Source organism: Cydia fagiglandana, chromosome 6 (assembly GCF_963556715.1).
Source record: "Cydia fagiglandana chromosome 6, ilCydFagi1.1, whole genome shotgun sequence".
Taxonomy (NCBI): Eukaryota; Metazoa; Arthropoda; class Insecta; order Lepidoptera; family Tortricidae; genus Cydia; species Cydia fagiglandana.
The window spans coordinates 8,243,967-8,260,034 of NC_085937.1; the positions used below are offsets into that span (position 1 = coordinate 8,243,967).

The window sequence follows — 16,068 nt, forward strand, 5'->3', positions numbered from 1 at the left end:
AGAAGTTACAAATCATGTAGAAATAACCATACATTTGACGTGCCCCTCCCCCGCAAAAATCGGCAGACTTTTTGTACAGAAAATGACAGCCAAGGCGTCTCCAGCTACTAAATGCTCGGAGACTTTTGTATTCGTAATGAAAAGTAGTGTTTAACTACCATTAGCGCCCTCTCTCGCCACCGCCATCGAACAGGCACCAAAATATCTCGTCAGAAATGGATGTTTTTCATTCCTTGGTTAACAATCTACTGTACCTCAACGACGTTCCTTCTTTCTTACTTTTCAGCCAAGGTTAACTTTGTAAGATTTCCGCATCGCTTAGTTGACGTGAACTCTCGCTTTGTTCAAAACGGTAACCAAATAATATGCCTTTTAAGTTTTAGAAATTTTATTACACCATAACACGCGACACATGACATACAATTTGTACAAACATTTCACATAATAGTGACAACTCTTTCCTTTACCTCGAGGAATGTAGCACTCTTGTTTGCGAATAGCATAATGATCCAAGTGAAGAATCAAAGTGTAAACGGGTACTATCAACTAAAAGTTATATTAGAAGATGTAACTGTAAAGTCTAAGAATGACAGTTTAAATAGATGTCGCTGTACGGCCGTGTGACAATTCAGCACATTTTTTTCTTAGCCCACTTCTAACAACAAATAACTAATTTTTTATCAATAATACAGACTGGAAAACCATACAAAAGTGCGTTCCACAGTCTATTGACTGCCTGTGTAACAGTTTATCTCTGGAATAAGAATGATACGCAACATATTAGGCCAATAAAAATAGATCCAAAAAAGCGTGTTGAGGAATTAATTCCCATCAAGCTGGTAATCATTTTAATATCTTCAATTGGTCCTAAATGCGTATAATCTGAGTTTGCTCTATATCAAGAGATGTAGATACATTTTGCGAGCCTTGGGAGATATACTTTACCTCGGATTGACAAAACCACTCGATGTAGAAGGAACCCACCTTCAAAATCATTTAAACCAGACACTGGTAAAATAAAATCGGATTTTAACACGATTTTACAACGGAAGAAATTCAAAGTGGCGGCCTCTTCGAATCCTCAGATGTAAATTTTTATCATGATTAGAGCAAATTTTCCGTCGGACGTACCGTTTTTGAACTACAAGCAAAAAACTGAAAAAGAGCAATTTTTTTTCCAAAATGTATCAAGACGATTTCCAGCTTGCTGGGAATCTAATTTGATTACCCTATATAGAAAGTATCACTATTAGACAGCAGATTTCAACATGCCGGTTACTAAAGGCTATTATGGTCGCATTCAAGCGCAAGATGAAACTTTTGGTTTTCTCAATAAGGCTTCTCAACCCTTTGACCGCCAATCACGGTTACAGTTAAATTAATATCAACCGTCGTCCATACAAGATAAGGTTTACGATGACCCGTTGTATAAAATAGGCGTGTCGTTCCAAGAATTAAATTGGTTAATTATTCTAATAAGATACCTAAATCTAATTACCTTATTAGGAACACCAATGTGGTGACCAATGTGACCATTATATGCCTTCCGTACTCCCGGTAACCCACTTAACTAATCATTGGTAGAACTTTAGACAAATGAGAATTTAGACTAGAGGAATATTGTCAAAGTAAATTATGTAGTCAAGTAGTCAACACAGTTACTGCCATCTTTCGACACAAATGATTAACACTTTAGAACGTGCAATCTTTTCGAGCGATGGCGCCATACCTTTGGCCTACTCTCGAGTAGATGGCGATACTTTTTAACATTTAACATATTTAACACGTATCAATGAAGGAATAAGGATCAAAGTCATTTGACTGGCGTTCTACAAGTTTTAATGATTTGCGTCGAAAGATGGCAGTAAATGTACAGACTACATAATTTACTTTGCCAATATTCTTCTATTTCAAATTCTCTTTGGTTAGACCTTGACATTGCAAGGTTTACGAATAGAAAGTTAATTATGTTCAAGATAGTACTGGTAGGGCGATAGCGTTTTTCACAGACATAATGCATTCGTCTCTCTCTCAAGCCCCATTAGACCGTCCAAGAACTTGCATGCGATTTTCGTTACATTGCAGTATTTGGGCGATCAAGTGAATTCGTTATATAAACACCAACACTCTTTAACTGTCCATCGGATCGGTGGACCTTATTACAAAAGGCATAAGGTCCACCGATGGACAGAACAGTGTGGGCGATGGTACTCTGTAGTCAGCAATGTATCGAATCTTCTTCTTCCTCGCGTTATCCCGGAATTTTGCCACGGTTCACATGCCTGGGGTCCGCTTGACAACTAATCCCATGATTTGACGTAGGTACTAGTTTTTACGAAAGCGACTACCATCTGACCGTCCAACCCAGAGGGGAAACTAGGTCTTATTGGGATTAGTCCGGTTTCCTCACTATGTTTTCCTTCACCGAAAAGCGACTAGTAATTATATCAAATGATATTTCGTACTTACATATGTTCCGAAAAACTCATTGGTACGAGCCGGGGTTTGAACCCGCGACCTCCGGATTGCAAGTCGCACGCTCTTACCGCTAGGCCACCAGCGCTTCCTAGCAATGTATCGAATATTGCCTGCAATTTCTTGAACCATCTAAATGTGGCTTTTCTCACATACTTGCCAGAATAAATCGTATTGCATTTGGATGTCAACTCTTATGCACACTCACTCGCTTTCAGGTTGAGTCAGCAGCAGAAGTTGCTACGCGGGCGAGGTGTTCAAAATGATCTTGACGCGACTTTATTCTTAAGATAAGAGCGTGTCAAGGTAATTTTGAACACCTCACCCGCTTAGCAACTTCTGCTGCTGACTGTTCCATTTCAACTTGCGTAACAATAATTATAAATAACGAAAAGGAGATACATACGGATATAAATCGCAACAATAGTGGTAGTTAGATCACAAGATTTCTTATCAATACATAATACAAGTAGTAAATATACAAGATATACAAATCAAATATACTTTGCGACAACTTTGTTTACATTAATGTATATTACATTGATTTGTACGGTGTAAACCAAAATCTAGTGTAACATTTGTTACGTTACAATGCAAAACATAGGATGGAAAAGGCATGTATTAGCAGGCAGCTAAGAAAACATAAAAGAGGATGCCACCGCGATACGATACGCGAAAAAAATCTGAAGCTCGATTAAAAATTACTTATATGAAACTACCAATAGAAATTCGATTCGGTTCTTGAACCTATACAATATATATGTACTATAATAAATTAATAATATTTTCATAAGTGTCGGCTAGTATTGAAGCAAAAGTACAATCATGTTACAGTTATAAAACTGATGAGCTTTTCTTCATTCGCATAAAACGTAAACCCGTACATCGTAATATATAAATTTACTTCATTTATTTTTATGGGACAATACTCGTATGACCTGACAAGACATATTCGTATAGACAATAAATCAAAATTGTCTTTAAATATAGTACAAGAAAAATCTAATAATTCATTTTTCACCACACTTGCACTTTATCCACATGTGGGGCAATGTAATCATATGCAGAATTTGAGTTGTTTCCTCATGATGGCTGGTAGAACTGAGTTTTAAATGATGATTTTGAATGATAAACATTCATTTTGAATCGATTTGCTTTGATTATATCTGATATTTTACAGTTAGTATTTTCCTTGTGTTGTTGTGGTGAAAAATGTTGTTTCACTCGGTGGCAAAATTTGTTTAACCCTCATGCCTTGAAAGGTCTGATTCTCAATATACTCGTAAGTCCATTAAAGTTTAGCGCTGATTTCTTATGAGAACTCTTAAATAACATTCTTATTCGTCAACAAATTCAACTAAATAAATGCATGTTCATTTTGGGACTCGAATACAAAACCAGTTCCGCCAGTTTACGTTTTAAGCAGACGACTTTAATTTAATGGTAATTCTTGCATTATCTAATGCAATGAATACATTATTTTGTTCAAGGAAAGGCTTTTAATTAAAATAAATATCGAAGGGAAATGCAGAAAGGAATTAATTTAAACGGAAAGGTGAAGTTGGATGGCTCCGAACTTAAACCATAGAGAAAAAAATACATAGGAGTGCTCACTCCATCCATACATCAGTTTTTGTATCAAAACGACTATGTATTATTGTCATAGTCGACATCTAGCATCGAGTAGCGAAATCATCAGTACTGCTACTTGACAATAGATGTTGTAACGACCGAAAAGTCTAATATTAAACAATTTTCAGGTAATATCATAACCGGGCTAACCAGAACTCTATTTTCAACTCGTACTTCTAATATTAGTTGTAAATTGTTGTTTAATACAATTTTCGTGAGTCGCGACACTAGAGAATTCTAGTATCAAGTAGCGGTACTGAGAATTCCGCTACTCGATGCTGGCATCGAGTCTACATCTAGATGTCGACTGCGAAAATAGTCGTTTTGGTACCAAAACTTATGTATGGAGTGAGCACTCTATTCTTACTACATTTCTCTATGCTTAAACTAAATGATAAGGGTCACAGTAACCTTATAACTCGTCTCGCAGCAAAGTGTATCTGTTTTTGGAGGGAGCTAGCTTCTTGAAAGTGGATTCGGGTGGCGTTGTCACTTTGACGTCGTTGCTATCTGCTATTTGGTTCGGATCCGGGCCGTAGTGGAATTCCCTGGAATTTAATAAGATTATTGCGTTATTTCTATGTTTTTATTTGGTTTGTCCTACTCCATCGTAAATATCGTTATAGTTTGAGTGCCTAAGATTTAAGTTTCTGATACGTAAGTATACTTTGGCAAACCCACTTTGTCAGTAGAAAAACGTGCGAAATTCAAATTTTCTATGGGAGGACAGCCCTTCGCGCCTACATTTTTTAAATTTGCCATGTTTTTCTACTCACGGCAATCGGTTACCAAATATTATTATCGTTAAAATATTCAAGTAGGGTGGGAAAAAACAGTAGTAATAATTAACAGGTATGTAAATTTTTTTGAAAATAAAAGGTTTGTTATTAAAAGTAAATTTTATCTACAGTAGCTAACCTATGAATAGTCGGAGTCAAAGAATACAATGATGTGCATTGGAAATGAAACCTAGAGTCAAATGATTTAAGGTATAAATTCGCGGTATTTTACAGTCACGCTTAATTCGGTATTGACGCGCGGATTCCACGGTTGACATTATTGTACTAAATAGCTCGAGCGTAAAATTGCTGCAGGTTATATAATATGTCAACAAAGTAATTTACTACTCATAAAGTAGTGCAGAGCAGAATAAACTAATACGAATAATTACGTCGTAATACTCGTAATATAAATTATCACCATATTATGGTCTCTTATTGATAATACAGCTCATTCTTTAGATACGCAATAAAATTGGTAGAAGCCTGTGTACCTACAGGTTTTTCACAAGAGGAATTATGTGACAAGCAATGAAATGAATCAGTTAACCATTGAGTTCAAGAAGCTTGGAGAAATTGTTTACCCTGCAGTGAACATAATTCCTCTTATATTAAGCTACCTTTTGACAAGAATTTGTTGAGAAATGCGACCTGTAGAGAACAGCCGCCGCACAGAAATACTTGTGCCTAAGAACTTTTGCTGCAGCTAAAACGCAGACGCTTTGATTGCACTACGCGCTCACTCCATCAATAATACTGAAAATTCCTGGACTGACTTAGAAAAAATAAGTCGTCGTATATCAGAATCCAGAAACTTTCAGTATGGTCCACGTAATGAGCACCTACCTATGTAGTTTCCGCGAGTACAAGTCTTGCAAGAAGTGGAACAGCTTCCCAGGCTTCTCCATGTCGCTGTATAGTTGGGGAATAGGTACATGTGCCGGAAGAACTTTTTCTGCAGCTAAAACGGAGACGCTTTGCTCGCACTACGAGCTCACTCGATCAATTGTAATGAGCACCTACCTATGTAGTTTCCCCGAGTACAAATCTTGCAAGAACTGGAACAGCTTCCCGGGCTTCTCCATGTCGCTGTAGTTGGAGAACAGGTACATGTGCCGGAAGAACCTTTGCTGCAGCTAAAACGGAGACGCTTTGCTCGCACTACGCGCCCACTCGATCAATAATAATAAACACCTACCTATGTAGTTTCCCCGAGTACAAATCTTGCAAGAAGTGGAACAGCTTCCCGGGCTTCTCCATGTCGCTGTAGTTGAGGAACATGTACCAAAGTGTGCCGGAAGAACTTTTGGTGCAGCTAAAACGGAGACGCTTTGCTCGCACTACGCGCTCACTCGATCAATAATAATGAACACCTACCTATGTAGTTTCCCCGAGTACAAGTCTTGCAAGAAGTGGAACAGCTTCCCGGGCTTCTCCATGTCGCTGTAGTTGGGGAACAGGTACATGTGCCGGAACGAGTCGATGGCGATCAGCGGCAGGTCGGACACGGACTTGCCGAGGTGGTGCAGCGGGTGCTCGAACCGCACGCCGTCCGCCGTTAGGAAGTTGATGTTCTCTGGAAATTGATTTTATTGGGTTATTCCCACTAGTTACCATCAAGTTGTTACCAGTGGTAACTACTGGGATTTTTTTTCCCACCCACCTACCAAAATAATCCCAGTAGTTACCACTAAACCGACTTCTACTTTTACTTGACAGCAAGATCTGAATCAAATTGGTGAATTTAATCCAGGTGCTGTACTAATTGTATAAGTACAGAAGTACGAAATATAGCATAAAACCTTATATATACACGGCCGAACAGCATCATATACTTCGCTGTTACATTTGCGTCCACGTATTTTTTTTTCACAACACTGAAATGATAAGAGTTTACTTACGTTTTTCAGGGGCCAAATCTCTCTTAATAATCTCCTTATATCTCTTCACACTCTCCGTGTCAGTAGGATGGTGGAACAAGATGAGGAATGGCAATCCCTCCTCCGTTAATTCCTCTGCATTTTCGAAGGTGATCTCCCGCACTAGGGGTATACACTTCTCTTGCACCCATGTGTAGAGCTCGTCGAAGTTTGTGAGGGAACCCTTGTAGGTCTCATCTGGCTCTTCGGACACTTTTCGGTCCGTTCTAAATACGACAATTGGCTGGCCTGAAATATAAATATTATTTAACAGAAAAGAAAAAAAAAATAAGGGAATGAATGGAAAGATTCGCCAGATTCTGGTAGGCTTCCGTAGCTCGATTGGTTAGATCTAACGCACAGATTGCGGAGGATGCGGATTCAAGTCCTGCCGGAAGCGTAAATTATTCCATTTTTCCTTTATATAAAATTTAGAAAAGAAAAAGTTCTATTGCATTGTATATTTGTATATGGAATTTTAATCTGGACAAAAAGAATAATCAGGAGAGCCAAATTGACATCATACTAAAATTTTCGTGAGATTTAACTGAAACCGCTTTTTCCCTATACTTGCTGCGGGGTCCTTTAAATTGCAATTGTCTACGCAAGTTTTGATCTGTGAGTGGCTCGACTCGATGATATACATAGTTGATTAGATTGCAGCGATTGCAGTCACTTGACACTTTTAGCATAGGAATTTAAAAATGGATAATGATGACGATGCGAAATTATTGTTTATGAAAGTAGAAATGAATGTATTGCTCAAATTTGTAACTTCCTTGTTGCCAAGAATATAAGAATGTGTCGCTCCATATTACAATGTCTTCGTTATTCATTTCATTGTTAGAGACAAAGAATAAAATGTACTAGTTAGAATGAGATAAGGTAATTACGTAATAAATTAATCCTTTGTTTTGAATAAAACAAGAGAACGTGCGTAAGAACCGATAAAATTTTATTGGCATCGGTACTACAAGCTGGGGCAATGTTAATTTAAAGCCGAGAATTCACTTTGTGGTTCGTGTTAGGTTGTATGGCTGCGCAATTTTCATTCACGATACATACATACTTTTAATAACGGCAATTCATTTCCTGGTTTATGTTTGCATAGTGTATTATTATTCATATTAAGAAAAGAAATCCAACGATAATGTTTACACACAAAGTGAATTTGCAGCATAAAGAAAGATTAGAGACACAAATATCCAGGCAAACATGGATGCAATAAGTCTATGTGTGTTGTATTAGTATTAGGGGAGACCGCGGGGTTTTGTAACAGATGAGTTGAAAGTTTAATCGTTTTATTCAGTTACCAATAACTTTATAATGTGGAAGTGTTTTGGCTTGTATTATGTATGTTGCGAAAGATAATTAACAATTAACGATGCAAGTCATTGCTTGTTGTATACGTTGGGGATGCAATGATATAATATATGGGGAGTGTTTTGCTACTGAGAGTAATGAGAGGATTTGAAATAGATTGTTTCAACTTCTCGCACTTCCAACAAACTGTTCTGCAGTTTGGCAGATAAGTGCAATAATTACACTGTATTTTTTGTTTGGATTAAATAAATTTAAAAAAAAGAAACTCTCCTCGGTCCTATTTCGTATGGCTGAATTGATATAAGATGAAGTTTAATTTTGTCTTTTCTAAATATTTTATTTCAGCGTGTCTACTGAGTACTAAAAGAAAATCAGATAGAGGTCCTTAATAAAAACAAAAAAAGCTAAAAATAAAGGAAAAAAACCCAGAAAAAATGTGAAAAAATAAAAGTAAACACATAATCTGTGCCCGAGTTACTTATTTAATTAATGTTTCTGAAGTCTCATCCCACGTAACAAATTAATAGTGTATAATAATTGTTACGATAAAATACGATTTTAAAATTTTTTTATTGATAGAGAATATTAAAACTCAACTCTCCTCGGTCTCCCCTATGCCAAACCGGGCCTGAAATAAAAGTTTCAGTTGATTTTATTACTCAGTTATCTCACTGATGCGGATCCGCACGTCGCTGTGTGTGCTCGGTGTGTGAGCGAGATAGCGCCTAGCACGTATAGCTATGTCCCGCTCGCACACGGGAGGCGGGTCCGTATCCAATGTGAAAACCTAAGCATTGACTTGACTGTCTTTAAATATTACCTGCTGGATGCATTTGTTGCGACGCTTCCCCAAAGCCAGCATGGAAAATGCACTCATCTTTGAGACTAGCAGCCACCTTCCTGAGCAACTGGTATTCCTGCTGGTCCCTGCGATCCATGTAGCCAATGATATGTCTCTTGTCCTCGCTTAGGTCATGGAGCTCTTTGAGAGAACTGAACGTGATGACAGGATCGGTCAGCTGTTTTTTGATAAAGTCTGAGAATGCTTCTACTGATCGCTGACCTAAGACATATATAGAATAATGTGGTTAATTATAAATACCATATAAACCTCACTTAGATTGTTTTGCCTCATTTGTCCCTTTAATTTAGAATTAGATTTGTTTAAAATAGACTAAATATATTTATTTGTTACGTAAAGTGAACACTTTCAAAATATTGGTTTAGAAATAGAAACTACAATATAATTTGTAGGAGGAAAAGAGTGTTAATGATAAAATTCATTTTATAAAATATTTAAATCTTCCTGTTACCTGTTACCTTTTCACAACTAAACCAACAAACTAATTTTAAGGCCACAGGTAGAACTGTGGTCGCAATTATTAACCACTCACACAGAACCAAGAAAACACTGACCACTTAAAGATTATAAGAATAATATTTCTGCTCGTAATTATGTAATGTAGTGTGTTATCCTTATCAGTAATTTATGCATAAAAATAATAAAGTATATGTGTATTAAACAACAATTACAAATAAGGTATTAAAATAAAGTCATAAATTATATGTTACTGTTTATATTAGCTGCCTCAAATACAACTAGCACCACGGTACGGTATGGTACAGTAGTACTATTAGTTATTCAGTGCTAGCACTTCCAACGAATAAGTACATCTATACCCATTTGGTATATTAACAGTACAACCACTTCTTTCAGTGGGTCTGAAAATAGCTACTTGTATAAAATAGAATTTAAGAAATAATCCTGGACAGTTGTAAAATAAAATGGTGTGGGATGCAAATGTTGAGGCTCGTTCAAGTACTTCAAGTGATTTACAAATAAGTGTATTTGTAGTACATGTCTTTGTAAACACTTCACAAAGAACCTGTCGAAGTTTTCAAGTGTCTAAACAAAACACATACCTCTGTATTCTTTTTTTGCAGGCAACCCATTACGGAAAAGCTTCAATGTGGGATACTTTGTGATATGGAACCTGGTTGCCACCGCTCCTTCCTTGTCACAGTCCACCTTCCCCATGACCACCTTGCCAGGGTCATATCCGGCTTTGGTCACTTCGTCGGCGGCATCATCAAATATAGGCATCAGCATGTTGCTGAATCTACACCATTCGGCGTAGAAATTGATAAATACCACCTCATTGGAAGCTAAAACAAACAAATAATCTTAAAGGAATTTGGATGGAAAGATGAATGTTATAAACATTTTTTGTATCCTATTGTCTCAGCTACTGAAGGGAAATCTAAATTTATAATTCAGAACAGAACATTTCTCCAGAATTTAGATCATTAACAGAGTTTACACTGTATGACTGTATGTGTTAGGTATTTAGACAGGCCCTTTTAAATATGAATTAGAACTTATAATTGTTCGAGTGTGTGGCAGCGGCAACGACCTCCTCAAAGTATTGTCGGAGAGCCTTGACTGCCCTATAACTAAATACTGGGTCGAAGTGGCCAACGGTAGGGCCAAATAGGATGAGGCTGCGACCAATCGCGGGCCATTTTGTCATGTTTTGTATATTTTCTGTACCTACTAACTTAGTTATTAAGTCAAAATTGTTACTAACATTATATGGATCTTTGATCTGCAATAAATGATTTTTATTTTTATTTTCATTTTATTTTATACTAAATTGGTCACTATACTAACCTCATCAGTAAACAAATTATGACGGGAATTGTCAATTTGATTTGTTTACGCAAATAATATTTGAGTAGACACGGTATCATGGTATGCGTAAAAATAAAGAAACAATACTCACCCAATACCATGTCCAAGTTACTTTGCGTAATCTGTACGGCACCGCTATCGGTCGGGTTGTAAAAACAGTGGCAAATCTAAAACGTAACAATGTTCAATGATCATATATCAATTAGTTAACGAATCAAAACCATAAAATCAACAATTAAACCGTGGCCAGTCCGACGAAATGGCAGAAATGTACATTGTAATGCCATGATTTTCTTTAAGAATTTTATAACTTACCAAAACTAGAATGCATGCTAGAAATTTGTAACTAAATAAATTACAACCACGTCTACTCATTTTAGAACTATTTTTTGAGGTAAGTTTTCAATTTCCACTATTTCCAGAATAATATTCTGTGCCGATTACCGTCAGCTCAGCGCCCCGGTTTGTTGGCAGCCTGAACGAAACGTCATATATCTCGTCTGTCTTGTCTATGGTTCGATAAAAGTCGTTCACACGACAAGAATGGGATATGGCATCCAGCGGTTTAGAAGCGGTTAGGACCAATAGGACGGAGTAATGTGGTAGAGTTGGGTAGAGTTAGACCAAGAAAAGTCTGCAGCGGATTTGATAGCCCACGCAGTGCAAGTATTTTTTTAAGCTGCAGACTTCGTAGCTTAACTCTAGTACCAAAGACCTTTTATTTAAGTTGGTCAAGCGCATCTTGTCAGTAGAAAAAGGCGCGAAATTCAAATTTTCTAATGGGACGATAACCCTTCGCAGCATTTTTTAAATTTGCCGCCTTGTTCTACTGACAAAATTTGCTTGACCAACTATAGTTCGTTTTTTTAGGATTAGAAAGAACTTGCAAGAAGGTAAGCGATCATGATACCTCTTTTAATTGAAAAACGCTTTTTAAAAAGTCCAAAACCTTCTTATGAAAGCAGAAGAATATAAATGATCGTATTAGATTCATAATTGTTACATATTTGCCGTAACTTATTTTAAAAATGTGTTTTTCAATTAAAAAGACACAAAAGATTATTTACCTTATTTCTAATGCTAAAAAAACGAACTATATATATCATGACCATGCACTTATGCGAAAAAACGTGCCGAGGAAAATCAAAATGTAGGCTTATTTAAAAAAAAATACCAATAAAAATAAACCAGAATAAATGGTAAAAAGTGTATTGTTTTTGTTTCATACTAATACATCCATGAACACATGAATGTACACACAAAAATAAACACCTAAATGGTACATACATAACACTAATACGTATTACCATAAATCTATGCGCATTACAATGTTGACCTCGTCTCTTCAAGGAATCTCTTCCAGTTACTCGTCTGACCGTATGAAAATTTAAAGTAAAGCGAGCGGACAAATACTTACAGGAATACGTATGACTGCAGGAAAGGGGAGGATATAATACCTACATATATAAATAAAATAATATGTATGGTGAAAAATATAGATCAGCTTTCAATTTCCTCCCCTTCATAACTAAGACATGAAATTAGTTTTCGCTGGACATTAAAAGTATTCAAATTCAAATTAAAATAGTATTGTATGTAAATGCTTTTGAGATTTCATTTCACAGTCCTTACATTACATTCTTACTCATAAATGCTCATAATCATAATAGATGCATATTCACCCGAAAATAGTGAGTTAACCCTTTTCCGGCTTGCAGCAATCTCGTTTTCCCAAAAAATCCAAATATATTCAATTCAAGTTAATCCAACTTTGATCATTTATTTGAAGACAAGTCACATTTCCGGAAATTACAATATAATTTGAACCTTAAATCCGAATCATAAAGTTCAAATTCCATTAGCGCGTATGTGGTTGATAAATCATACTATGCCTGGAAAAGGCTTAAATATGGAAACCCTAAACCTATCAATCAATCAATATTTTATTTGTTGTAATACAGTTAACATGGAATCTTAATCAAATTAATAGTACATCCCTATTCAACCTGAATGCAGACGAACAAATATTGCATCCTAACATGAAACTATGATATAATCAATATGCATTGTCTCAATAAAAGATTCTTTTTTTTTAAATAAAAACTACTAACATCACTACATGTATAAAATTCCTAAGTGGACGGAAGTAAAATATTATCAGTAACATTAGTAATAGTAACACTCCCAGCATATTTAAAGAATAATACTTAAATATAGTAGGTATGTAATTAATAAGGCGACATTGCCAAATTTGGCCAAATATAAATTCTAATGCATATGTGTAGATTCTATTTAAAAGAACGACTTTCTGACTATTTTGTGGTCATTTAAAATACTTAATAACTAAGAAAGTTTTAAGGCACACAGTTTTTAGAATATTGTTACTTATAATATAAAGAATTGGTATGTGCTTATTTGATTTCATATAATGGATGATTTATTATAAGTGGTTTTCACATTTAAAAACATATTTCTCTCTGGCACTTCTGTTGGGTTATGATATGAATTTATAGTGGCCAACACACTGATAAGAAAATGATAATTGCCTACCTTATTGTTAAACTACAACATAAATTGTATCATATAATACCTATACGTACTAAAAGTAAAGATTACATTCAACCATTTTAAATAGTTTGATCTGCACTATATTTTTCAATGATATTCATTGCATTATATAAAAAAAATTACAAATAAAATAGCAGTGTATGAAATTTTATCATAAAATACCCCTTGGAATGTAATGCAGATTTCCTATCAAGTTTAAAAACTACATGCAAAAACTCTGTAAAATAATTGGAAAATAATATCAGACTTTCTTAAAACTATGGTAAATGGACGGAAATTATAATGTTTTAAGTTTACAATTAATTATAACATTTAACTAAATATTAACTGTTTGGCTACAACAATAGCTCCAAGAAGTACCGCATGCATAGGCTTCACTGCATCACTTCCACTCTGTAATACGAAAAAAAAAGTAATTTAATCACAATTTCAATATGATTCTTATTAGAATACTACCGACCTGCCTGGCTTCGCACGGATTAACAAATTATACTATACACCTTAACCTTCCTCAAGAATCACTCTATCGATATTGAGAACCGCATGAAAATCCATTCAGGGGTTTTTTAGTTTAGCGCGAACCAACATACAAACACACAAACAGACAGACGCAGTGGGGGACTTTGTTTTATAAGGTGTAGTGATGTCTTTGCATATTCAAATAACCATTACTCAGTACTTGTACAGTAAATAATTGTCATAGAATAATTTTGTTATATATTAATGTAATAAGGCAGTGATAGTCAAACTGAGGCCTGCATGTTTTTTTAGGTGGCCTGCCAGGTGATCCTAGTATAGACAAAAAGACAAATTTTGTCATCCAAATTTCATCTTGCCTTAGAAGGTGAAGCGAAGAAAAAGGTTGAGTATAGCTGTGTTAGGATCAGGGTCTGTGCTCCTGGCCTTTATCCCACATTACCAACTTAGCATATGCTTTATACAAGCACACAGCATGACAAATGAAAACATAGGTAACTAAGGCTCACTTGCACCATTCCACTAACCCGGGGTTAAGGAGTTAAACTGTTAGCCCAGTGTAAAATTGTACTGGTAACCTTGGCAACTCCAGGTTTAACCGGTTAACCCCTGGTTAGTGAATGATGCAAGTCGCCCTAAGAGTATAATGTAGCCACTCACTATGATATAGTAATTACACCTGTCTCCTTGACAACAATCCGAGCATTCCCAATCCTGATACCAGATATGGGTGCAGGTGGGCATGTACCGCTGCCTGGTGGCCGCGCATTCGGTCTTGCTCGAACAAGTCTTCGATATGTAATACTGCTTCTTCGCCCCTTGAGACCAATAAGGCGGACTGCCCCATTTTATCTTAGTCAAACATACATCTTCATAATCTCGACAAGTCATTATGGTTTTCACGCATTTCTCATTGTTATCTTCTTGGTTTTCACAAACGTAACATTCCAGCCCGAACACTGTAAAGAAACAATGATAAAAGTCACCAAACTTTTAATCAAGACAGTGTTGTAAACACGATGTTTTATCATTCACCTTACCTACGATAACCGAAATAACCAGCAAAGAAATAACTGCAAATATATTATGCCAAATCATGTCGATCAAGCTGTACCACTAGCTCACGGATACAACAATATTTTATTTCAATAATTTATGCCACACCCGAATTGAAATCAAACAGCTCGCAAGACAGCGTCTCTGCCGTTGCGATTGCTATGTTGTTTGACACTTTGATTTGACATTTGGTTATAGCAGCAAAGTGAGTGTTCTTTGCTACCGCGAAAACCATAGATATAAGAATATATACAGATGCCTTCCAAGCGAGCTGTCAGTGGGACCACTTTTTGTTTAGTGTACGATTAACAAAGCGACCCACTTTGCTGTAGCCATGTCGATAAAGTCATATCGATAAACTACCGACATTTCTTGCAATTTTAATTTTACTTCAAAGGTTTAACTATACCTAAAATGAACAAAAACGCTCTTTTTCTTTATTGTGTTTATCAGATCACAATTTTGTAGTCACGCCCCAGGAGAGAACCAAGGGAAAGTTCAGATATTTAATTAAAATACATAAATACCTATTAAAATAGGTGGTCCTCAATAATTGAATTATTTTATTACATTATAATATATTCATTATCCATTAGCATTTCAATTATGTTTATGTTTAACGAAGATATTGAAGCTTCAATTAATCGCTATTTCGTTCCGGTGTGTAGCGTTTATCGATATATAACATGATTAAAATCGACTTTTCACATCCCTAAAAGAGTACACATATACGTTTTTACGCACACATGCACAACCCGGGTCGCCTAAAAAGGGGCCACTTGGATTTGAAGTCCATCTTGTCAACAGTATAGTTGTCCTTTTTTGACAAATGGCATTTTAAAAGAGCGAGGAGAGAGAAATGATACTAGTTGCTGCGCCGTCAAATAGAACAATCAAGGTAGGGGCCTTGGCGAAAACAGAAATGACAGCGTTTTACACAAAAATAAAACGCTAATTAAATAACTTACCCTATTCGGAACCTAATAATAATATTGAGAGTGGCAACACTGTTGTCGGTCGTATTGTCCTTTTCTAGCATATACGTCCCTCTCTCTCCCACACTCCCACCACAGCAGTTTGCTTTTTGGCGGTTGTCGCAAAAACAAATTTCCAACTCATTGTCTCAAAATTATACATATTTACACCA

At 36.0% G+C, this 16,068-nt stretch overlaps 1 protein-coding gene across 2 annotated transcripts; it reads right to left on the reverse strand.

Annotated features, from left to right (window-relative positions):
- Positions 1 to 370: 370 nt before the first annotated feature.
- LOC134665088 (endoplasmic reticulum resident protein 44) lies at positions 371 to 15,081 on the reverse strand. 2 transcript variants are annotated; one of them, XM_063521903.1, is made up of 8 exons: positions 14,906 to 15,081; positions 14,526 to 14,824; positions 10,912 to 10,987; positions 10,052 to 10,294; positions 8,949 to 9,191; positions 6,788 to 7,054; positions 6,264 to 6,462; positions 371 to 4,655 (listed from the first exon to the last, which is right to left on the reverse strand). In XM_063521903.1, exons 1-8 carry the CDS (start codon positions 14,961 to 14,963, stop codon positions 4,520 to 4,522), a joined length of 1,521 nt encoding a protein of 506 aa, XP_063377973.1. In that variant the 5' UTR covers positions 14,964 to 15,081; the 3' UTR covers positions 371 to 4,519. The 2 variants fall into 2 exon arrangements, with proteins under 2 accessions (XP_063377973.1, XP_063377972.1); XM_063521902.1 differs by lacking the exons at positions 14,526 to 14,824; positions 14,906 to 15,081 and adding an exon at positions 11,136 to 11,316.
- Positions 15,082 to 16,068: the final 987 nt, after the last annotated feature.